We start from the raw sequence: 25,598 nt of genomic DNA on the forward strand, positions 1-25,598 counted from the left end.
ATTTGTTGCTACTCTTTAACAACCTTTTAATCATCCTGGGTAAGTAAACCACTATCTGCCACTGCCTGTCAACCCACAATTACAGGGGAAGTGGGATATTCTAAAATGCATTAGAGGGGGGGGGGGTTAACTGACTCCAGACCACTTAAAATGCAGTGCAAAGATTTTGAGTACAATGAACATAATATTTCTTCACGATTCCTGGGGAATGGCTATTATGAAATTCTGGTTTTCCTTGTTGCTCGGTCTTGCTCTGACCCAGTACCTAAAAAGTTCCAATATATCCCATAATATTCCCCCAATCTTCACACAATCTTCCCTGGACCTAGGTGATCCAACTATGTTTCCACTCTGTTCTGAGGCACACGCAAGTCCAATTCTATGCATTTTTACGCAGGACTAAATCCCACTGAGACCAATGGAGTTTACTCCCAAGTAAACTCCCCCCAATACTGCCTGTGGCCCAGAAAGCCCTTGCCACCCCGCAGTCGCACACTTGCTTTTCATTTGCAGGTATGCAAGCGCTTGGGAGTTCATGAAGGCTAAGCAAGGCACCTGAGAACAACTAGCAACGGCACTTTCGGCTGTGAAGATGACTGGGCTGCGCAGGCAGTTCCCAAACTTGCACTCGCGTTAATCCAAAGTACAAGGTTTGCCCAGGTTAAAGAGGAACTCCGAAGACATCCAGGTGGCCGAGAAACCCTTAGATGAGCTCCCTCGTCTCATTTCTGCCTTCGCAGTCGCCGGGCGGGTTAGGGACCTCTGCCACGCCAGCGTACCGCGCGCACCCACCTCGGGCGACTCCTTCTCCAGCCTCCCCATCGGTTCCTCTCTTACGCCGCCTTCCCCTCCCGTGCCAATCGAGGGGCTGATCCCACCACGGATCTCCACCTAGATTACTTTGGACACCACGTCTCTCGACCCCAGGGGTTCGATCCCCGGTGTGGCCTTTTGTCAGGCAAGGGAGGGAGAGATGGGACCGGCCGGGGAAGAGAAAGGAAGGCGAGGACCGGCTACCGGGCCACGCGGTGGGGTGGGCGCTCCAGGCCACGCCGGGGCACACTCACCCGTGTCCTGGCGGAACTGGTGCATGGACTGCAGGTCGATGATATAAGGCGACAGGCGGTTGTCCACCTGGCCTAGGACGACGCTTCCCCCGACTCTCGGCCCGGATCGGATCACCGCCTCGATGTGGTGGCTCACGGCGGGGCTGTAGGGTCTCCAGCGCCCGTGCTCGTTCAGCCATTCCCAAACCACCACGGCCGAAGCCAGCAGCATATTGGTGGCGGTCTCCTGCAAGCAAGCAAGCTCTCCCGATCCCAAGTGGCGCCCGGAGGAGCCCCTTTTCGCCCGGTCAGCGTCCGATCGGTCTCATCTACCCCCTTTAAACTCTGCAACGTCACGGCCACTAGCTGGCTGGCTGCTTCTTGGATCAGTTCCAGATCTTGCTCTTGTCAAATCTCTCTCTTTCTCTCCCCGGCCGCGAAGAGCTGGGCTTTGCGGGGTTCACAAGCGCCTCGATTCTGCTCGCTTCATGCACCTTTTTAAAAAAGGCTTCTAAAGCTCTCATCCCACCCACTTGAAGACTCTTGCTTCACTGCCTATAAAAATGCATGCATTTAAAAAATAACAAGGATCCATCCACTCAGCGAGCTGGAAAAGCAGGTTCCGTCATTTGCTCTGTAAAGTGGCTCCGATGGGAATTTCTCACTATCTTTTCAGCGCAAGGAGGGTGACTCAGTTACACCAGTTGCATCTCCTCCTCCTGTTTTCCTCTCTGCAGCTGCACGGGGGATCCTTCTCAGCGAGCCCTTCTCGGAATTTCATGCTCTAGTTTTCCCCCTCCTCCTCCTCCTCCCCGTGCACTAGATGCAGCAATCGCTCCAGCTCCACCTCCCTGTTGCTTTTCTGCGTGCCTCCTTTCTACGAGGAATCCGGGTGAGTGGGATTTTCTCGGCACAGCAGGAGAAATGCAAGCCTCCACCAGACGCGATGCCCGCTTTCCACAGCGGAGAAACAATCACCCATTGCACGGCACGGGCACTTCACTCCTGCCTATTGCAACCCGCAGCCTCTCCCGCTACAACTTCCCTGCCTTAGCAAGGTTTTGGAGTAGGAGCCGCAGCACGAGCTCCCCGGGAACGCGACGTCTCGAGCGCGCGAGCCCCCTCCTCCTCCTCCTCTCACCACCATTACCTCATGCTCGGCCCCCCGCCCCTAAGCCCACCCCTCTGGCCAGCATCAGGGCGCCATCTGCTGACCGTAGAAAACGAAGCCGCGGCAGGAGGGACTGAACCATCGCACGCAAAACAGGGGGGTGGCACTTGCCACCACGAGCAAGCAGAGAACGTGCATGCGAGGAAAGGCCCGTCTGCAGAATCGCCCGTGCCATTGCTTTCCAGCCAGGCCCACTGATTTGCCACAGCTCCTCACTGCAGCCTCTAGTGCCCTCCAGCATTTGCAGAGAGGAAAATTAGGTGAAGCAGTTGGATGTGAGAGTAGTTCCTTCACAGCTGAGATCAGAGGAGGCAGTGGCGACGAAGCATTCCTTTGGGTCATTTACCTGTTAAATAATTTTGTAACTTTAAAATGCAACGTTAGTCCTCTCTCCTAAAAAGCACAGCTTTCTGATATTTTCCAGAGGCGTAGCTGTGGCACCTTAAAGACCATTGCGGCATAAGCCAACCTTGTGACAATACTTCAAAAGTGTTAACCCAAGTTACAGGGACAGATGTACGCTATAACTCAGGATTCACACATCTGATGAAGTGGAGTGGAGTCCATTTGCTTATGCCATGATAAATTTGATAATTTTTAAGGATACCACAATGTTCGTTCTAAATATGACAATTCTACCTTTTTCTAGGGACGCGGGTGGCGCTGTGGGTAAAACCTCAGCGCCTAGGACTTGCCAATCGCATGGTCGGCGGTTCGAATCCCCGCGGCGGGGTGCGCTCCCGTCGCTCGGTCCCAGCGCCTGCCAACCTAGCAGTTTGTTGTTGTTTTTTTAATAATTTTTATTAATTTTCATAAAACCAAAAAACACACAAATAAACAACACATGACTTCCCCACGCCTCCCCTTCACTGCACCCCTGTTTCAGAAATTTTTAGCAATCCTTCATTCCTTTTCAATATTTCGTTTCCCTCAAAATTTTCTTAACTTAACTATTTACAGCTATAGTTCTTTATTTCTTGACCCTTAACATTTTATCAGTCCGAAATTTTGCAACAGTTCTTAAGATATAGTTTAAATTTTTTCCAGTCTTCTTCCACCGTCTCTCTCCTTTGATCACGGATTCTGCCGGTCATCTCTGCCAGTCCCATAAATTCAGTCACCTTCGTCTGCCATTCTTCCAGAGTAGGTAATTCTTGCATCTTCCAATACTTTGCCAGGAGAATTCTTGCTGCTGTGGTTGCGTACATAAAAAAGGTTTTATCTTTCTTTGGTACCAATTGGCCGACCATGCCCAAGAGAAAAGCCTCCGGTTTCTTTGCAAATGTCCACTTAAGGACTTTCTTAATTTCATTATAGATCATTTCCCAGTAGGCTTTAACCTTTGGGCAGGTCCACCAAAGATGATAGAAAGTTCCTTCGCATTCATTACATTTCCAGCATTTATTATTGGGCAAATGATATATCTTTGCAAGCTTGACTGGAGTCATGTACCACCTATAGATCATTTTCATTATGTTTTCTTTCAAGGCACTACATGCCGTAAATTTAAGGCCTGTGGTCCATAACTGCTCCCAGTCAGCAAACATAATATCATGACCAACATCTTGTGCCCACTTAATCATAGCTGATTTAACTGTTTCATCCTGTGTATTCCATTTCAGCAACAAGGTATACATTTTAGACAAATTCTTAATATTGGTCTCTAACAGTTCTGTTTCCAATTTTGACCTCTCTTTCTGAAATCCTAATTTCTTGTCCTGCTTAAAAGTCTCATTTATCTGATAATAATGTAACCAGTCTCGAACTTTGGATTTTAATTTCTCAAAGCTCTGTAATTTGACTTTTTCACCATCATACTCTATAATTTCACTATATTTTGGCCAATTTGAATCCATATTAAGTTTTTTAACTGCTCTAGCTTCCATTGGTGACAACCATCTGGGTGTTTTATTTTCCAACAAATCCTTATATCGATTCCAAACATTATATAAAGCTTTCCTGACAATATGATTTTTAAAGCCTTTATAGATCTTTGCCTTGTCATACCATAAATATGCATGCCAGCCAAAATTGTTATCATACCCTTCCAAATCTAAAATATCTGTGTCTTCAAGAAGTAGCCATTGCTTCAGCCAGCAGAAAGCTGCTGCTTCATAATAGAGTCTTAAGTCCGGCAGCGCAAAACCCCCCCTTTCTTTTGCATCAGTTAAAATCTTAAATTTTATTCTGGGTTTTTTGCCCTGCCAGACAAATTTTGATATATCTTTCTGCCACTTCTTGAAACAATCCATCTTATCTATAATTTGTAGTGTCTGGAACAAAAACAACAATCTCGGCAATACATTCATCTTAATAACAGCAATTCGGCCTAACAAGGATAATCTCAATCTAGACCATGTGTCAAAATCTTTCTTCACTTCCGACCAACATTTCTCATAGTTGTCTTTAAACAAATTCATATTTTTAGATGTTAGATTCACCCCTAGATATTTCACCTTTTTTGTTATCTCCAAGCCAGTTTCTCTTTGAAAACTATCTTTTTCCCCCATCGTTAGATTTTTTTCCAGTACCTTTGTCTTTTGTTTGTTTAATTTAAAACCAGCCACCTGACCAAATATTTCAATTAACTCTAAAACTCTTTTTGTGCTGGCTCCTGGCTGTTGTAAAGTCAAAACTAGATCATCTGCAAATGCTCTTAACTTATATTGTTTAGCTCCGAGGTGTATTCCTTCAACCAGCTGGTCCCTTCTAATCATATTCAACAACACCTCCAGGACCGATATAAACAATAGAGGGGATATTGGGCAACCCTGTCGTGTCCCTTTTTCTATTGGAATTTCGTCCATGACTACACCATTCACAATTAATTTAGCTTTTTGCTCTGAATATATTGCACCTATACCGTTTTCAAAGTTTTGGCCTACCCCCATCCCATGGAGATTCCTCTTCATAAAACTCCAAGAGATATTGTCAAAGGCTTTCTCCGCGTCCACAAAAATTAAAACTGCTTTTCTATTTATATCAGTCTCCAGTAGTTCCAAAATATCTATAATATTCCTTACATTATCTGACATATGTCTCCCTGGGAGAAAGCCTGTTTGATCTTTATGAATCTCCTCTAACAACACTTTTTTAAATCTTTTTGCTAAAATGTCTGCAAAAATTTTATAATCCACATTTAAGAGTGATATAGGGCGGTAGTTCTTAACTTGATGTTTCTCAGTTTCTGTCTTCGGTATAAGTGAGATGAATGCTTCTTTCCACGATTCGGGAGCCTTTTTCCCCTCCAAAATTTGGTTACACACTTCTTTCAGTGGTTGTATTAACCATTCCTTCATTTCTTTATAATATCTTGCCTGGTTTCTCTTCAGATCGTATAAATCCTTCCCCCAACCTAGCAGTTTGAAAGCACCCCGGGTGCACGTAGATGCAAGTAGATAAGTAGGTGCAAGTAGATGCAAGTAGGTGCAAGTAGATAAATAGGGACCGCTTACCAGCGGGAAGGTAAACTGCGTTCTGTGTGCTGCGCTGGCTTGCCAGATGCAGCTTGTCACGCTGGCCACGTGACCCGGAAGTGTCTGCGGACAGCGCTGGCTCCCGGCCTATAGAGTGAGATGAGCGCACAACCCTAGAGTCTGGCAAGACTGGCCCTTTACCTTTTACCTTTTTCTAATCTATCTTGCTAGTGTAGAAGCTAATTCCATTTTTTTTAATAAAAAAAAAGCAACCTATGGTCAATGCTTAGAGGCTGGATCAAAGCAAATCAAGGAAGCTAAAAATTCTGGTGGCCATATTAGTATGATCTAGAAATATTTTATTTGGAATTATGTCAAAAGCACTTTTCCGTGTACAAAGTGCTTTACACATCCTATTTTTAACTTCACATCAAGTGTTTGAAGTCAGTTAGGCTGTACAGTGGTACCTCTGGATGCGAATGGGAGCCCCATTCACATTCTGAAGGGAACGCAACCCGCATCTGTGTGTGTTTGCGGGTCGCAATTCGCCGCTTCTGCACATGCGCGTGACGTCATTTTGAGCGTCTGCACATGTGCAAGTGGCGAAACCCGGAAGTAACATGTTCTGTTACTTCCAGGTCACCGTGGAGCACAACCCGGAAATGCTCAACCTGAAGCAACTTTAACCTGAGGTATGACTGTATCATTAAGTATGAATTCAGTACATGCCTGAATCTAATATATACATGTGGCCAGGATATCTGTTAATGGTCACTGATTGCTTTACCTGAGCAGCCTGGCCATTCTTTTGTGAGGGTAAATACTTTAATTCCTGAAACCAGGTCACAGGCTTGCTCTATTAATACACAAATACGCTCTTAAGACAGGTAAGCAAAAGACAATGGAGAGGCTTTCCTGTTTCCTTCCTCCTTGCAGAGAAATATTTGAGGTCAATTTGGGATTTATTTATTTGGCCATTTAGTTTTGAGTGTATCGGCTAGAAACGTTTTTAACTACTGTACATAAAGTTGTATGTTATTGTATCTTGATGTTTGCTGTGGCCTAGGGCTTATGTACTAGTAAATAAGCAACTGATAAACCCCAGTTCTGTAATTCCTGCAGGTTTAAAGTATAATAAATGCTTAAAATTTAATAAATAATAAAATGTGTGTTTGTGGGAGGGCATTATCGGTTTTTGTTTTTATTATGTATTGTGTTCTCATTTTATATTTGTATGTTGTGAACCTCCCTGCGATCTTTGGATGAAGGGTGGTATACAAATTTAATAAATAATCTGAATAAAGCTACAATAAAAAGGCAGCTTTACCCTGAATGAGTTCCTTTAACATTTTCTATAAAGATAGTATCACCACCTATTATTATCCTCAGGATATGTCAATAAAACACAGGTGGGGTCTCAGTAAGAAACTGCAGTGGTTCACTTCAAAGCAAGAGTTGATGTGAACAGCTGAGAGCCTTCAAACAGGCAAGGCAGAACCCCATGTTGGGGACTTCAAAGCCAGGACTTTAATTCAACATGCCAACGGTAAAAATCACTGCAATCAAATAATGTCCTGGAAACAAGCTCTTTGATTTACTTTCGCTAAGCGTGGCTCTGTGAGTGGTGATGTTGCCAGGTGAGCTATTGATGAATTCAAAACACAGCCTGCTCCTGAGAGGCTTGAGGCCAGCCACTGAAGGGAAAAAAACTTGTCATTTCAGGCAGCTACTAATGAAAGAAGACAGCCATTTAACTCTGTGATTTACTGTTAATGGATGTTACGTGTTTCATGCCATGACTGCTGATGGCTAGTCTCGGGAGCTTGATTTCTAGAATAAAGCCAAGGTGCACACACTGGGTGGCTTCAGAAAGCACTGTGGCACTTTTTTAAAATGCAAAGGCGCCCGTTTCTCACATGCCAGGATCCCATGGAACTGGTTTACTGTGAATTGGAGTTTTGCTAAGCACAGTCCACTTCACTACGAAATGTGGGACCATGTAGAGTCACAGAGAGACTTTCCCCTGAGACATGGAGTAGCATAAACGCCAGCCCTGCCACAGTAATGCGAGAACCATACAAACATAATGTTGGAAGATCCAGGGCAGACTAACGGAAATACTTCCTCACACAGTGGAATTCGTTATCACAAGTTATAGGAATGGCCATCTACTTCAAAATGGGATTAGACAAATTAATGGAGGGTATCAGTCACTGCCAATTGTTTGTGCTGCTTGTGAGGTGGATATAGTGGCATGTTTTAAACACCTATTTGTGCAGGATTTCTCTGCACTTGTCCTGCATCCAGTGACTCTGCCTAGACTAGAGACCCATGTCTGCACCATTAGTTACATCAAAGTCAGTACCAGAGGAAGACAGAGCACAGCTTAGGGTACATATTGTATGTCTTCTTTATATTTTTATTTGATTTTACAAGTATAAAATTATAGAAATAACATAATACATATCGAAGCTCTGGACTTCCCACCATCCCCTCCATGGGTTCTGTTATTAAATCTTTTCAACTGCCTCTTTTTTATACTCCATTTAAACAAAAAACAAAATAAAATGTCATTCCATAATACCCAAGACATTACAAGTGCTACTGCAATCCTGCTAATGTTTACATCTGTTTACAGTGGTCTCCAAGATAAATTATAAACTTTTCCCATTCCTTGTCAAAGTTTTGGTCTTCTTGGTTCCTGAGCTTTTGGGTCAATTTTGCTATTTCGACATAGTCCAACAATTTGATTTGCCATTCTTCTCTGGTAGGGACTTTATCTTCTTTTCATCTCTGGGATAATAGCATCTGTGCTGCTCATATTGTACATCTTCAATAAGTTTTCTTGTTTAAGTTCTTATTACCGATAATAAACTGAAAGCAACTGAACTTGATTGAGAACACACTGGTTCAAGGAATTCAGAGTCTTATTGATTGAAGCAAAGGACAGAAAGAACCCCAGTAAATCATAAGTGAAACTATGACATAATATATGCAAATTAATTATGCATGCACTCTAAACACTATATAGAAATTATAAAATAAATAACAGCACATTCCAATTCCCCAAGTGTTAAGAAATTCAATGGTATTTTTATTTCCTTTGGATAAGAGATATATAAGCAGAGTGTGAGGGGAGGTTTTAATGAGTGTGTAGCCAATATGCATGGCTAAGCAATCATGTAGTAGCCTGGTATTCACCCCTTATTTCAGTTCATTTCACTTCTTTTGTCAACACTTTGTGGCAAGGAAAATGGGTTTATTTCCTTACTTATTTTATCAATACAACACAAATTCTACTACAATGATTTTCCTAAATCCACACAACCATTTAATCTCACTCATACTCTTTGCACCCTTAACTTATCAACAACACTGGTAACTGTGGGATATAGGCATGGTTGAAAGCCAGTCAGATAATAGCTACTACATCAAATATATTAATTTGTGGAGTCCACTTGACTCCCTAGTATTCTCCAGAGCTTGATCACTGAGACAAGTGGGAAGACGGCTTGAATGCAATTGAACACTGGTGAAGGCTCATCATTTAGCCGACTGATACTTTGCTGACTCCATTGAATCTTCATCATGCCGTCTGACAAAGCTTTTCCAGGTAGTATGGGGCCTTTTACAGTCTAGCACGGAGGAGCTAGCAGAACTGACACTAGCTCGCTGCGATTTATTTGTGAAGTATTTTGAGAATAAAAATCACTTGAATCTGCTGGAACCTTGACTCCACTGTTACAGCAGATGAATCTTAAGGGGTGTCCAGAGCAATGACTAGTCCTGTTATGTTGGATGAGTTTCAGTTCGTAAGGCTTGAGGATGCGTACAAGGTGCATGGATCTGTCAGGGTGACCACTTGCACTCTAGACCCTTGCCTCTCTTGGCTGATAAAAGCTAGCAGGGAAGAGAAAGCTGACTGGGTCAGGGAGGTGAAGTGGCAAGGCCATTCCTTAAAAAACCCTCCCTGAATTCAGAAAATCTAAGTAATTATCAGCAAGTTGCCAATCTCCCCTTCTTAGGCAAGGTTCTTGATTGGGTTCTGGACCAGATCCAGGTGCTCTTGGAAGAAACTGACTTTCTGTTCCTTCTCTTTTATCTTTCAGAGGCTTTCAATACCATCAACCATGTTATCCTTCTGAATTGGATGTTCAAGTTGGGGTGGATGGCACTGCTTTGAAATGATATATGATACATGTTTTTAAAAGTGTTGTATGTAATGAAGCGTAACTATATTTAAAAATGCAAAATGCAATTTAATCAATTAATAGGCCCTATATATCTTCCAAATTTCAGACTGAAGGATCATCATAGAACATAGATCTTTTAATCCACATCCATAGGCTCAACACACACGGTAGCCTCTTCTGTAGCATAAGAAGCCTGTCGGAAAGGACCAATTTCAGAGTCATACCAAGATTTATCCTTCTTTTCAATTACTGAGAGGATTGACGTCATCAAATAGCCAAATTCAATTATGCTGCGCTGCTTGGAGTTGTTTCCATAAACGTAGCCAGCAGCATGCATTGCAACAAGTTGGCCATCTCTATTAAACACAGGTGAACCTGAAGACCCCCAGAAAAAAGATGTATCATAGGTGACTACATCAGGGTTGTTGGAAACATCTGAGAAAACTGCTGGATTGAACATATGGATGCATATGCTCTTGGGATCATGACCACAGTTGGTGTTGCTGTGTTCTGCCTCATTACCCTGCTGCCAACGATCAAGAAATTCCTTCTGACGCATAAACACAGTGACAACAGAACAGGCATCCAGAGACTTTGCTTTTCCACTTGGGTGACCAATGATGTAAGTAAGCCCATTAAATGGTGGAGGGGAGCATAACTTTACCAAGCCTGTAGGAAGTCTACTTTTGTTTCCATTTTCCTTCAGTTTCAGGATGGCAAAATCAAGAACAACATCATATATTTCAAACCACTCCTCAAGTAAAAAAAAGTCTTCATCTTTAGGGTGGTCGCCTTCATAGGAGAATGTTACATGGGCTGCCTTGCTGATTTTGGATGCCCACTCCTTTTCTTCAATCCCTTCTCCAACAATTGATCTTACCACATGGTGGCAAGTTAGTATGTAGCTATTACACAACACAAAGCAAGTAGCTTCACCCTCCTTTCTGGAAATGCTCCACTTTATGTACCCAACTGACTGACTGAGAGTTGCCAGCTTCTTTAACATCTTAACTGTTATGGCATTGCTTATCTCCTTGCCAAAGTTTACTCTGCACACTCTGAGGACCTCCGTTTTATGCTTCTGTGCCTCCTTGGTTTTTGCAAAGAAGTTATCCATGATCTCCTTTTGATCCTCTAAGTTGGGATAGAAGCTTAGGAGATCACTTTTAAAATAATGACAGGTTTGGAGCTGCCTCCCATGGGGAATCTGTGAGCTATTTGGACCGCCACCAGATTTAGCAGATTTCATCATTTCCACATAAAAGGTCCTGTTAGATAAATTGTTAACTGAATGAGTGTTAGCTATGGCCTTCCTACCCTCCATCAGTCTCCAGTCTTTTTCCTTTAGCTCAGGCTTGAAACGACAATCACTGCACAGGGCATCTTTTATGGTTTCTCCTTTCGGTGCAAATACACACAGCAGGCAGTATTCATCAATAAGTTGACTGCATCTAATCAACTTACTGCTTTGTGCCGGCTTGGGGTCAATGAAGAACAAAATGCATTCCTTCTCCCTGTTATCATCCTGGCGATACCCTAAGCCAGCAGAGTCCTCAAGTTGCTGAACCTTATAACATTTCATTACACAATGGGAGCCATCCGGCATATACTTCAGAGGCATCCCCAGATTAATGCAACCCTCAATCCCCTTCTTCCCTATAAGGTAGATCTCTTTGTGCTTGTTTTTCTCCATATGGGTGCGAATATCTTTTGTTTTCTTGAGGGCAGAAAGCACACTGTCGTGGAGTCTGCCTTTCACCACATGGTCCTTCCCATCACCAGCTAAATTCACAGTGAATTCTCGTTCTTCATCTGTTGATTTCTCACTGCTAGGAAGAGTATTTCTTGTAGGATGATTTTCAGTTTCTATCTTAAGAGTGGGTGCACTTGTAGATCCCACTCTTTCAACACTTGAGCTTGCCTCATTTTTGCACTGTAAAAAAGGGGGGAAGTCAACAAATAATATATTTTCTTTGTGTTTTTCTTTTTTAAAAAACAACATGCTTGCAGATAGTAGCTGCTTACATGTAGACCAGACACAGGCAAACTCTGCCCTTCAGTTGTTTTGGGACTACAACTCCCATCATCCCAGCTAACAGGACCAGTGGTCAGGGATGATGGGATTTGTAGTCCCAAAACAACTGGAGTTTGCCTATGCCTGATGTAGACCATGGCAGGAATACCAGTGAATGGTGCTGATAACACCAAGGTTGCAGGTTCGATCCCCGCAAGGGGCAGCTGCATATTCCTGCATTGCAGGGGGTTGGACTAGATGATCCTCAGGGTCCCTTCCAACTCTACAGTACTAGTACTAGTACTAGTACTAGTACTAGTACTAGTACTAGTACTAGAAAGTGGGGAGCTAGGCTGAGGCCTGAAGAATATAGGAGCAGCACTACTGCCAGGTGTGCTCCTAGCAGAATAGGGAAACAACACCTTCTTGGCGTGGCACCTTCTCTGATTTGATTCCTAATGAGTCACAGTAACTCTGTTGCATCTGCTGCTACTCATGAGTGTTTCCTTTGTGTCCACAGCCAGTTATGCTACAGTTCATCTGGCCCGGAGGCAACAAATGTTACTACATTCATGGTCCATGCCAGCAAGCTTTCCAGAAGTGACCAACAGAAAGGGGTCATGTATGGGGTTGCCATAGAGCAAGGCTCTCATGTCTTTGAAAACTTCTAGACAAACAATGCAAGTGGCATTGACATATCAGCACAGGATTGTGGTGAGGAAAGCTATTCCTATTACTCTGCTGTGATGCAGCTTTGAAAGGCAAAGGGGGTACTGTGAAAACAAATAGCATACCCTCCAACATTTCTTTGATGAAAATAGGGACAACCTATTTAACAACAACAACATCAACATCAACATGTGGAGCTCACCACGCACATTAAAACATAATAAAGCATTAAACATTTTAAAAGCTTTCCTTTAAAGGGCTGCCTTCAGCTGTCTTCTAAAGGTTGTATAGTTTCTTATCTCCTTGGCTCAGGGGTCACATAACTCCATACACTCCAGCATTTCTCTGATGAAAATAGGGACATCCTAAGGAAAAGTGGGACATTCCAGGAACAAATCAGAAACTGGGACAGCTTCTGTAAATCCAGGACTGTCCCTGGAAAATAGAGACACATGGGGGGGTCTGAAATAGTTTGACAACCCAATTCCTCTGTGTTGCTTTCAACATTCATTTCATCATCAGTGCTGTCCAACAGGAGCTTTGGCTGCTTTTTTACAATTTCTCTGTGGTAACAAGACTCACCAGGCAGACTTTCCACTCTCTGCTTGCACACAGTAGGAGGGAAACCTATGGCTAAGCTCTAATTTAGGGACAGGGAATCTTAGGCCCAAGGATCAAATGAAGCCCCCCAAGCCCTTCTGTTTGGCCCTTCCCAGGCTCATAGCTGTCAACTTTTCCCTTTTCTTGCAAGGAATCCTATTTGGAATAAGGGAATTTCCCTTTTAAAAAGGGAAACGTTGAAAGCTATGCCCAGGCTACATCCCCTCACCAGGCCTGCTTTGCATTTACTTTCAGTATTTTTGCCTGGCTGGAATGAGGTCCAGCTCTGAGGGCCTTCTGGCAGTTCCCTCACTGCAAGAAGTGAAGTTACAGGGAACCAGGCAGAGGGCCTTCTTGGTAGTTGCACCTGCCCTGTGGAACACCCTCCCGTCAGGTGTCAAAGAGATAATTTTTTTTTGCAGACATCTGAAGGCAGTCCTGTTTTGGGAAGCTTTTAATGTTTGGTTGTGTTCTTTTATATTCTGTTGGAAGCCACTCAGATGGGCAGGGTCCAATAAATATATTATTACTACTATTATTATAATTAGTCAGTCTTTTGGCTAATGCAACTGACCAAACTCCGGCATGCCAAGATTCAGTACTTAGCAATTTCCATTCATGCAGTAGTCAATGAAAAAGCTAGCAGATCTTCATTTGATGGTCTCTGAGTGGGGATTATCTCTATCCCCAGCAGTGCCACAGCAGGGGACATTTCAAATCTCATCCCATAGGTTAGATTGATCTGCACCCTTGATTACTGACGTTTCTTGCTTGCCTCAATGGAGGATGGGTGTGTGTGTGTGAATTTGTGGAGGAACTAGCCAGTTATGCAAAGGTTATACTTACCTTTGCTGTTCTGCTCACTTTGGGGCTCCGGACCTGCCTACCATGTGACTCCCTGAAGGAAATGTAGCCCTTCAGCTGAAAAATGTTCCCCTGCCCTGCTCTACCTACCACACCGCCTTCAAGAGTAAAAGAAGCAGGTTCTGAACTGCCCTGGTTAGTACTGATGTGCTAGTTAGTGAAATGCATAGGGTGGGTGCTGAGGTTTGCTAACTAGGCCAACAACCAGCAGCCACTGGCAATCAATCAATGGACACAGGGAAGGGTGGGATGAAAAGGGCAGGGCAAAAAGAGAGCAATCTTGGGGCTACCTGATTTATAGTAAGCATCTACAGGCCCTATGTGGTTTTGTTCCTTGGTGCAACAGCATAGCTTTGCTTTAATCCCTAGACCCCACATAAAAGAGTGGATGAAATCTTTTGTCTATGTTTGCTTTTTGCATGCCCCTCCTCTGATGTCCGTGCATTCAGCAAGAAGGACCGTAGTGAGGTGATATTTCAATTGCACACACAAAGGCTTCTCTGGACTATGCAACTATGTGTGCCAAAGTATTCTCACCAAAGGCATTTGAGCTGCATACATGGACATCAAAGAAAAACATACACACCTTCATTGCTCCTGTATTTCTCCTCCCTGCAGCCCTGCTCCTCCTCCTTGTACAACACAGGAGTAAATAATGGCTGAATAGGGCTTCCGCCTGTCAGATATCTCATTACTTGCATGTGGATATCTCATTACTTGCGTGTGGCCCCATCATGCCACTTGCAAAAGGGAACACAAACTTGCATATGACACAAACTATGCTGATGTTATGCAAATTTTTGCCCTCTTGCATGTGAAATGGAAAGCTTGATCCACATACAGTATACTGGACCCAGAAAATCATTCAGGCTAGTAAACAGAAGTACACAGTGGCAGTATTTAACCAGCAATAACTGTTACAGATTTCCCAGTACTGATGTATGGAAGCGAGAGCTGGACCATAAAGAAGGCTGATCGCCAAAGAATTGATGCTTTTGAATTATGGTGCTGGAGAAGACTCTTGAGAGTCCCATGGACTGCAAGAAGATCAAACCTATCCATTCTTAAGGAAATCAGCCCTGAGTGCTCACTGGAAGGACAGATCGTGAAGCTGAGGCTCCAATACTTTGGCCACCTCATGAGAAGAGAAGACTCCCTGGAAAAGACCTTGATGCTGGGAAAGATGGAGGGCACAAGGAGAAGGGAATGACAGAGGACGAGATGGTTGGACAGTGTTCTCGAAGCTACCAGCATGAGTTTGACCAAACTGCAGGAGGCAGTGGAAGACAGGAGTGCCTGGCGTGCTCTGGTCCATGGGGTCACAAAGAGTCGGACATGACTAAACGACTAAACAACAACAACAATTGTTACAGACAGCAAATAAAAATATTCAGTAACCACCCCTTATGTTCTTTGGAAGATTGTTAGAAAATCCCTCTTCCGAATAAGTCATACCTTCAGAAAAGGAAGGATATTTCCATCACTCTTTCTTGTAATGGACTTCTTCTTCCTGCTATGGTGCTTCATATTTACTCAAGCAGATACACTAAGGGGGGAAGTTACCAGATTCAGAGATCAGTGAATTTGCAGCTATTTGTTTTGTTTTTTTACACTTTATTTTATTTATTTCAATAAACGGATGATACATACACTATATACATTAACAATGAACAACAACAGCTGCAACAGCAGTAATGAAAAAAGAACTGTTTGGGTCATGCTGCTCAGATGTTTACCATATAATATAATCTTCCAGTGACATAACCTCTCCACATGCTTATTTGTGCTACTGTGGGTTGATGTCTATGTGGTTCAGCATTAAAAAAAATGGAAGACGTGAGCAGAGAGAGACTTTATTTTGTGCTCTCACAGCACCTTCAAGAAAAACATTTAAGGAAGCAAACATTAGTATATTGCTTTTGCTAATAAGAAGGAATACAGCAACTGCTCAGTGATGTACAGCATGAGAAACTATATACCGTATTCCTGACACTTCGTGTATTTCTTTAAGGGTGCTGGTCATTGTAGCTTCGAAACTACAGGTTCAAGGAATCTTGGGGCAGGGGAATCACAAGTGATAGTGGGATGGAGTAAAACACACAGAGAGACAGGTGAGATAACTGGCAAATTTCCCACACTGGTGGATACCAGCGCTTCAGCTATCACCCACGTTTTCTTCAATAAAGGGAACCAATATGTTCCCGCTGCACTACAGGCTTTTAAAGCCAAAGTACATCCAAATTACCATTATGGATTGGTACAATGAACCACTAGCTGCAATGTACCAAATCAAAATTCCTTCATAAAACCCTGGGTTTGCCAAACTACATCCCGTATACAGCCATGTGCCTGGAAATTGGACAAAGGCTTATGGAAACTAGAGGATGGCTCATTATTATAACATTCTGGCTACGTCTCCATTTTAAATCTGACCGCTCTTCCCTAATTTTTCATATGCTGCTGGAATACCACCATTCCAAATGGTTAGCTTGTATTGAGAATGAAATTAAAACCGTTGGCTTATCATTGGATTCACTACTTACGCTCCCACTGTTAGAAACATTTCAAACAATTAAGCACAGATTTTTGGAAACTGAATTCCAAAATCTCAGTAGTGCATCCAATAAATCTTGCTCTCCGTTGGGATTAGGGATCCTACCTTCGTTTGGCCAGGCCACTCCATAGTACGATTACGTATAGTACGATCCTCACCAACGGAGAGCTTTTTCCCATGCAAGATTTAACGTCATGTCACCTGCGATTCTGCAAGCAAGATTCTCAGAAATCCCATATTCCTTGCCATATGACAGATCGAAACCATCACTCGTCTTATTCTACTGCCCGTTCTGTGACAAATATTAAACCCCATGTTGAAATAAAGGTTAAATGGCTGACTTCCCCAAGGTTTCGTTTCTACTGTGCAGTCATAAGCAGGATGTTGCCAAATTTCTGAGAGCTGCCATGAAATTACGTCGCTATAAGACTTGACAGGCACTTTTAAAACTTATGCCTGTATTAGTTTTGTCTTTAAGTACCTCCTTTTTGAACAGGCTCCAATTTTACACTTCGGTTTATCTATTTTTGCATCCTCTTGTATGCCAACAAAGGAGATTGATTGGCCACCGCAGGCAGGCTCAAGGAGTAGAGAGACTTGCTGCGGCTCTCTCCGTAACATAGGAAGTTAACCCTCCTTCTCCAGCCCAATCCAAGCAGATTCCTGGGATGTGAAAGTGGGATGGGGGGGTGCGACTCCAAGCCTCTCTTGTAGCAGAAGGAACTTACAGTACTTACCCGAGTCTTCCCAGTCCGTGACCGACAGCGCGCTGGCAAGAGGAGTGTAGGAGAGGCCGCCCCTTTCACGTCAAAGGGATACCCCTGACCCACAAGGAGCGGGAAAGAAGCCACCGATGCCCCTTTTCTCCCCGTTCCAAATTTCGCTGCAAGAACTTCCCGAAAGCCGCTGGAAGTCGAAAACCAAGTGAGCCAAGGGAAAAAGATACTGTAAATGCAAGGTAAGAAGACGCTGCGATGCCAAGAAAAGGGGAAGAGCGTCATCGGGCCTGCATCCCGAGAAACGAAACAGAAAGTCCTCCTTTTACTATTTCCCTAAACCCGCCTTCTCATAGCCAACCGTGCTAAATCGGGCGAGATTTGCCTAGGCTTGTAACGCAACTCAGTGGAAGGAGTGTTTGTAGTTACGTTGTCGCCTTTCGAGGGTCAGAGCGGCAGGAGAGGCCGAGGAGATGAGCGATTCCCCAAAGAACCTGCTTTTTGGATGCTATTTCTAGTTTACCGCGCTTCAGATCCAGGAACTGCTGTAGCATCTGATCCCACATCTAGTTCTCTTTCCTATTAACAAAAGAGTCCTACAAAAGCATAAGTCAAATATGAAGAAGAAAATCCAAGGGAGGAAGATATTTCGTGTATTGTTGAAGGAAACAAACCTGTGTGCCCTTATTTACAATGCCTCACCAAAGCTTCTGAAGAAGTGTGCATGCACACGAAAGCTCATACCAAGAACTAACTTAGTTGGTCTTTAAGGTGCTACTGGAAGGATTTTTTTTATTTTGTTTTGACTATGGCAGACCAACACTGCTACCTATCTGTCACCAAAGCTGTTATTTAATACTCTTCTGGAACAGAATTAAGGGAAGAACAAGCTAACCACATTAAAATGACACCTTTCCTTCATGAACTTAGGACATTGGGTGACATTGAAACCAATGGACCAGCTCTGTTATTAACATTAGATAACACCTGCTACACATAAAATAGGAGAATCTTACCTTCACAAACCTGAGGGACAGTGGCAGCAGCAATGGATTTATTACTCAAACATTTCCCTGGAAAGCTGTTTTGTTGAATATGAAACAGACAAGTTGCTTGCTTTTCACGACTTCTGCCTGTAGATGATGCTGTAAAACATCTATTCGCTGTTCTGCATTTGTTTTGTTTGCTTGTTCTCCTTTCTTTGCTTTCCTGTAAATAAATCTGAAATTCAGACAAAACGTCTTTGTTCAGGGGCAGGGGAATTAAGAGAAATCAATTAAACCCTATCTTATTGATACTAGAAGTGGTGAGAAACCAGGACAGCTGTGCTTGAGAACATAACAAGAGCCCTGCTGGGTCAAAGGTGACAGTGACAGTGGCCAACTAGTGGGAACCCAGAAGGAGGACTTGAGTATAATAGCACTCTCCCCATTCCTGGTTCCCAGCAACAGGTGTACAGGGGCATAATGCCTCCAACAGGTGAGATGGTAGCTATTGCCTTTGGGGCAAGAGTGGGGCACGTGGTGGGGCAGAGTTGTGGAGCCACCTGAGCAGTGGCATCATGGGCTCTGTACTCCAACCTGTTGTTGTTATTGCTGATATCATTTATTTTATTTTCTCCTTTTTATATCAAATTCATTCGTAACTGAAAATCAACAAAATACTTTTTTTAAAAGTGTTGCTGATGTCCTATGAACTCATCGATTAGGATTCATACATTATTCTGCTGAGTTACAGATAGGTAGCCGTGTTGGTCTGCCATGGTCAAAACAAAATAAAAAAATTCCTTCCAGTAGCACCTTAAAGACCAACTGAGTTAGTTCTAGGTATGAGCTTTCGTGTGCATGCACACTTCTTCAGATATCTGAAGAAGTGTGCATGCACACGAAAGCTCATACCTAGAACTAACTCAGTTGGTCTTTAAGGTGCTACTGGAAGGAATTTTTTTATTTTGTTTTATTCTGCTGAGGTTATTGTATTCCTTTTGGTGACACTGCTGGCTTGGATCTTTCGAAGCAAGAACATCTAACCCATACAGCTGCAGTTGTGCAGATGGGGAGAAAGTGAGAGAGACTAGTGTAGGAATAACGGAGACTACACAAGGTTGGATGCGAGTGAGCTGTGCAGGAGCAAGCTTTGCAGAGCCTCTTTTATTGGCAAAAATCAACATTTGGAAAGCAGTAGTGAAACCACTCTGAACTTTAGCATATTTCCATCTAAGCACATTTCCAGCGTTAGCAAATACACGTGTCAGCAGGTGCTTCCCTTGAATGTTCCCCCCGATACTTGATTACGTTCCCTGCCATGATCCAGCCAAGCATTATGTCTAGCAAACAATTTGTGAAAGGAAAAAAAGGTCAGGGGAAAACCCCTGTTTTCTAGCCAAGAAGGCAAAAGGTCAGGGAAAGCAAGCATAACGCTCCTTGACACACTGTTGCATGTCTGGTGCAAGGTTTGCCTTCACAAAGCGGAGCATTACCTCCACAGACTAGTGTATTTCACAAAGTCTCCTTGCTGAAAGCAGTTTCAGAAGAGTCTGCTCATTCCATCAGTGAAGCCTTGCCATGCACTGATTGGAAAAGCAGGCAGTGCAACCTTGTTCTTGTGGACTCTTGGTCCCTTTGGTATCATTGGCTGGCGTATCTTTCTGGGTTGCCTGGCTGGAATGGTACAGTGTTATGATGGCTCCGGTCCCTCCTGGAGGGATGAACCCAGAAGGTAGTGCTGGGGAGTTTCTGTTCCACCCATGGCCTTTGGCCTATGTGAGATGCCTCCTGGTTCCATTTTGTCTCCCCATGCTCTTTAATATCTATATAAAGCCATTGGAAGAATTATTCCAGAAGGTTGAGCTAACATCCAAACATCTCAAACACCTCTCTCCCTCAACCTATTATTCCCAGAGAGGCTACAGGTAGTTTTTGATAAGATGGAGGTACTGTGGATGAGGAAAATAGCTGGTGGAGAGGTAAAACTAGTACAGTACTGGATGGTATTGCACTTCTCTGGGAAGATTTGTTGTGCTGCCTGGGGTTTCTCCTGGTCTTAGGATGTGGGTGGAGCTGTGGTCTACACCACTGAGCCTCTTGGGCTTGCCAATTAGAAGGTTTGAGGTTCAAATCCACACAAATGGGGGTGATCCCTCGTTGCTGTGTTCCAGCTCCTGGCAACCTAGCAGTTTGAAAGCTAGGCGGGAAGGTAAATGGCGTTTCCATGTGCTCTGGTTTCCATCACGGTGTTCCGTTGTGCCAGAAGCAGTTTAGTCATGCTGGCCACGTGACCCAGAAAGCTGTCTGTGGACAAACGCCTGAAGCGAGATGAGCACCGCACCCCATAGTCACCTTTGACTGGACTTAGCCATCCAGGAATCCTTTACCTTTACCTTCTCCTGGTCTCAGCACTATCAGCCCAAGGTGCAGGTTACATAGGTGACCAGGAAGCATTTTTGAAAGTTGTTTTGTCTGATTCACCAGCTGTGCCCCATCTGGGCAAAGCAGATCTTGCCCCAGGCATTCATGCTACAATTACATCCAGACTAGACTATTGTAATGTCTTCTGCATGGGGTTGCCTACAGAGATGATCTGGAAGCTTCAGCTACTGTAGAATGCAGCCTTCTGCTTGCTTGAGGGGGAACTGCGGTCAGGGCATAAAATTTGATTCTGCACCAGCTGAGCTAGTTGCTAGAGTGTGCTTCTGACCCCAAGTACAGTGGTACCTCAGGTTAAGTACTTAATTCGTTCCGGAGGTCCGTACTTGACCTGAAACTGTTCTTAACCTGAAGCACCACTTTAGCTAATGTGGCCTCCTGCTGCTGCCGCACCGCCGGAGCACAATTTCTGTTCTCATCCTGAAGCAAAGTTCTTAACCTGAAGCACTATTTCTGGGTTAGCGGAGTCTGTAACCTGAAGCATATGTAACCTGAGGTACCACTGTACTGGTTGTCATCTAATACACAAAAAGGTGCATCACACCACAAAGGGGTTGGGTGGGTTGCTGCCCTTGTCTTTACATGAAAATGAAAATACACACACCCAAACACATGCCACTTTTCCAGTAGGAAAAAGCTGGCTAATGGCATGGTTTATGTAGCCAATGCTTTAATGGGTTATACAAGGGAGAAACAAATTGCCTTTGTGTTCCATGCTGGCAAGCTATTAGGCATTTGTTTCCAGATTGGCTCTTTAGACAAAACTTATGCTCAGCACTGAAACGAGATGCTGTCAGGCCATGGGAGTTATTTTTCACCCAAACAACCTATCTGCTCCAAAATACAAGCTAGATGCCATACAACAGTTTGATTGTTTTGTGGACTTGTGGGAAGCACTTAAAAATGTAATATAACAGCCACACAATTCGCCCTTCCCCCGGTGATAATGTGCTAGAACACGAGACAGGAGCCAAGTCTGTGGTCATGCCATGCTGAGAAGGTCAAGCTGAGTTATAGACGTTGTTTTCCGCCACAGACTCAAATTCTGCCCTGTGTAGGGCGTATGGGATGCCTTTTGCAACCCAGTTTGATGCATAACATGAGCTCCACAGGGTGAGAGACTCCAGGGGTACAGAGTCTGGTTTTCATGGAATGAAGGTCGTTGGGGACTGTGGTGTCTTTAAGCTATATGGCTTTATTTACACACATATGCCATCTGAGGATAGGATGGAGGAGCTCACATCATTAACATTCCACAGATCTTCCTCCCCAGTAGATTTTCAGGGAGATCCCAGGCCTTAACTCTGAGTCTAGCACAGAGCAAGACAAGCCTCTGTATCTCCAGCCTCCAACAGCAGCCAAAAATTCATACAGCTGCCCTTGGTCTGTGGTTCTCCGTCCTAGGATGAGGTGGCATCCAGCCAGGTGAGGTGGGGAAAAGCTTAGTCAATTGTCTCTAGGGCAACCTCTTTGAACATGTACTGTAAATGGCAGTATGTAACTGGTCAGCTAAGGCCTTTAGCTTAAGGTTACCAGACATCCCCGTTTCCCAGGGACAGAACCCGGATTTACAAATCAGTCCCCATATAAAATCCATTGAAGTTGAAAAGTGTCCCCGGATTCATTGAAAAAAATTCTGGTAACCTTACTTTAGCTTATGAAGAAACTGGTCTGACCAGTTCATCCGGTTTCATCTTATAGATTCTCACCTCACAGATTTGGAAGGGACCTACACTTATCATTTAGATAACCATAGTGGTGAAAATCTGGATCAGCAGGCACAATAAAAAAGAGGCTCAGGTGCAATCCTATATTTATGTGGGAGTAAGTACTGTTAAACTCAGTGAGGCTTACTTATGAGTAGGCATGCATAATACTGCACTGTAAAGTTTCCCTTTTGGTGGTCATGAGAACACTCACATATATTTATATACAGATCACCCCAGTGTTAAATCTAAGTAGAACAGTTGCAGGATTTGGATCCTAGACTTTCAAGCAAAAATGTTGTGCCAGGGCGTTTTGTCAAGAATTCCAACTTGCAGAACGACTGCACAGTTTGCAGATTCCAGCCTAGAAATAAAAAGCTGAGTTGTCATTAAACAGCATAGTGCAGGAAAGAAGATATCTGCTTCAATGGAATACAGGCCGCTGGGGCTGGAATAGCAGCAGGGACTGTAATCCAAGCAAGAAGTTAATGCCAGAGGGGTTAGCTGGCTGAGATTCTGCACCTTGACTTCCCATTGGCTTTTACAACACAGGTGTACATAAGAATATCTGTACACCAATTCAGTCCATTAGACACTTGCAGAATACAGATGAGGGCTGAATGTGACAGCTTAAATATGCAGCTCAGGTGAATGGATGAGCAGAAGGCACTGCTGTTGCATGTCTTTACAAAGCACCCCTAAAACAATTTGTCCAAATTTCTAATGTGAATTTGTTTTATCAGCTTAAAGAGTTTCCTGGGCAGCTGACAGTCACTACATCTTGTGGCAATGAATCCCATAACTTATATAAGTCTAGTGTGAGAAAGAACTTCCTCATCTATTGCATTCGGTTACAACTAGATAATGCACACAAAATGCTTTGTACCCTTTGCAATGCTACACCAGCCTCCTCCAGATATTGTTGGACTCCAACTCCCACCAGCCTGAGGCAGCCCAGCTAATGCTCAAATATTATTCGAGTTGTAGTCCAAAACTTCCAGAAGGCACCAGGTTGCAGAAGGCATCATTACTCAATTTTTTTAAATTTTAAATATTATTTTCATCCACTTCAGAACCCCTCGGCATTGCAGGAGAATCTGGGGGTAAACTCCCAAGTGCCTAGTCAGTTCAGCATGCAGAAAACTAGTCTTCCACAACACTATCTTATGTATGTCTGGCGTGGGGAAACCTCTGGCCCTCCAGATGTTGCTGAACAACAATACCTTTCATCCCTGGGCTTTGGCTATGGTGGCTGTCAATCAAGAGTGCACTTAAAAACACAACCACTCTACTGTGGCTGCACCTTGGAGAGAAAGACTGATAGTAATGGGCAAGCTGACTACTAATGTTCTCAGTTGGGGAAGTGGAAAAGCTGTAGAACATCTGTTTTGCATGCTGATGGTCCCATAGGAGCTCAGAGTAGGGCTGGGAATGTCCCCTGTCTGCAGAGGCGTAGCAAGGTCAAGTGGTACCTGGTGCAGATTTTTTTTTTGTCACCCCCCTGTCACCAAAGGCACCTTTGTGCCTTGCCAGCAATGACCGGCCAAGCGAGCAACAGCTGCGGTGGCGGACCTTGGGAGTTCCCCTTGTTCTGGAGGGGAAAGCGAGCTCCCTAGGGAGTGCCCTAGCTGCTAGAAAAGCCAAGGGGGCAAGGGCAAGGGCAGGGGGTGTTGTCCAATGGCAGCAGCTGCCCCTTCCCAACCTTAACCCACAGCCCCCTCCTTCCACATGCCGTCATCGCCTCCCCTCCGTGCCCTCCAGGACCTCCCTTCCCATAGCAAAGGGATGCCCAAGGCTGCAGGCACTTTGAACTGACAGCAATCAGGTGTGACCCTGAAAGGAGGAGAAGCCTGCCTGGAGAGAACATAGGAGACACCACCCACCGGATAATCTAGCCTAGGACTGGCAGGAGGTGGGGGCGTGTGGTAAAGGTCTTTAGCTGCAGAAGCAGACCTTACTGTCAAACCCAAGTCTAGCAGCAACCAGCATGACGCTTCCGGTTTTGTGTGGTATTTTGTGTGTGTGTGTGTGTGTGTGCGCGTGCTTGCTTGCTTGCTTGCTTGCTTGCTTGCTTGCTTGCTTGCTTAGAGAAGCTCCAAATGAACTGTCTTGGGCTTTTTTCTTGCTCAGAGGGAAGTGGGCCCTTGGTGGTTTCCAGGGGAAAGATGAAGGGATGGAACACACTGGAGTTCCATTGATTTCAGAGGAAACTTAAGTCATGCCTAGCATGCCCCAGTGGTTTTAATGGGACCACAGGTCCACCCCCCGGTCTTCTGTTTTCCCCCTCAGCCAGGACACACAACGGAGACTGGAGGTGGGGAAAACTATGAATTTTGATGAGGGAAAGGCAAGGGGGCAGATTTGTCAGGCACACGGAAGCAGAGCTTGAAGACTTTACACAGAGAGGAACCCCATGTGGTTTCCCCACACATCACGTAACAGGCAGGGAGCCAGCTCAGATAGAGAGAAAGACAGCAACCATTTTATTCCCTTTTTAAGCACCTGCCAAGATCTCTTCCACGTTTGCAGCACCGACCCTTTAAATTCACTTGGTAGTCCAGCTGTAAGCGCTGGTCTTCCAGGCAGAATGAAAGGTGCACCCACTGATCTCGCTTCCTTCCTCTCCCCTTCCCACCCCCCTCCATTGTCTGCTCGCCTGCCTCTTTCCCGTCCTCTCCCCTGCTGGCCAGCTAGCCTACCTCCTCCAGCCGGGAGCACGGGGCAATGGTACACTGCCCACCCGTGACTCCCAACTTCCCAAGCCTACCCTGAGCCTTTGAGGGAAGGGGGAGCTGTGCCGCTTTGCTGAAGGCTGCCGGCAAAGTGGTGCAGCTCACCCCCTTGCCCTGACAGCTTGGCATAGGCTTGGAAGGTTGGGAGTCGCAGGCGGGTGGCGCACCGAATGTCACCCCTCCCTCAGGATGACACCCAGGGCAGACTGCCCCCACCGCACCCCCTTCCTCCACCACTGCCTGTCTGAGACTCTCCTGGAAAGCTGCCGCCAATCAGTGAGCTAAATAGGCAGCTTCCCAGGTTCCTAATTCTACGGGTACTGGTCCTTTCAAAGTCAACACTACATCATCTGTCCACAAGATGGAGGGGGGAAGGGAAAAAACCAACGGGGGGGGGGGAACTCTCCCAAAAGCAGCCCAATTAATATAGAGCATGCTCAGTGAGAATGACTGAACCCTCAGTGACACTGACAAAATTAAATAGCTGCTGTC

The 25,598-nt window shown here is 44.5% G+C and overlaps 3 protein-coding genes across 4 annotated transcripts in view; all 3 read right to left on the reverse strand.

The window, feature by feature from the left end:
• DTX4 (deltex E3 ubiquitin ligase 4) overlaps nt 1–6,097 on the reverse strand; it is a 39,751-nt gene extending 33,654 nt beyond the window's left edge. The window contains exons 1-2 of the mRNA XM_081854895.1: nt 5,842–6,097; nt 1,068–2,856 (exon numbers count right to left, since the gene is read on the reverse strand). Coding sequence (XP_081711021.1) covers nt 1,068–1,278 — 211 coding nt within the window. The 5' untranslated portion in view covers nt 1,279–2,856; nt 5,842–6,097. The remainder of the gene's footprint in view (nt 1–1,067; nt 2,857–5,841) is intronic.
• The window catches only part of CNTF (ciliary neurotrophic factor), a 160,063-nt gene that overhangs the window by 112,661 nt on the left and 21,804 nt on the right, over nt 1–25,598 (reverse strand). The window lies entirely within an intron of this gene.
• On the reverse strand, nt 8,705–17,932 carry FAM111A (FAM111 trypsin like peptidase A). 2 transcript variants are annotated; one of them, XM_081880974.1, is made up of 2 exons: nt 17,265–17,932; nt 8,705–11,759 (listed from the first exon to the last, which is right to left on the reverse strand). In XM_081880974.1, exons 1-2 carry the CDS (start codon nt 17,526–17,528, stop codon nt 9,963–9,965), a joined length of 2,061 nt encoding a protein of 686 aa, XP_081737100.1. In that variant the 5' UTR covers nt 17,529–17,932; the 3' UTR covers nt 8,705–9,962. The 2 variants fall into 2 exon arrangements, with proteins under 2 accessions (XP_081737100.1, XP_081737101.1); XM_081880975.1 differs by lacking the exon at nt 17,265–17,932 and adding an exon at nt 15,429–15,519.

This window comes from Podarcis erhardii (genome assembly GCF_964252035.2).
Source record: "Podarcis erhardii genome assembly, chromosome: 1".
Lineage (NCBI taxonomy): Eukaryota > Metazoa > Chordata > Lepidosauria > Squamata > Lacertidae > Podarcis > Podarcis erhardii.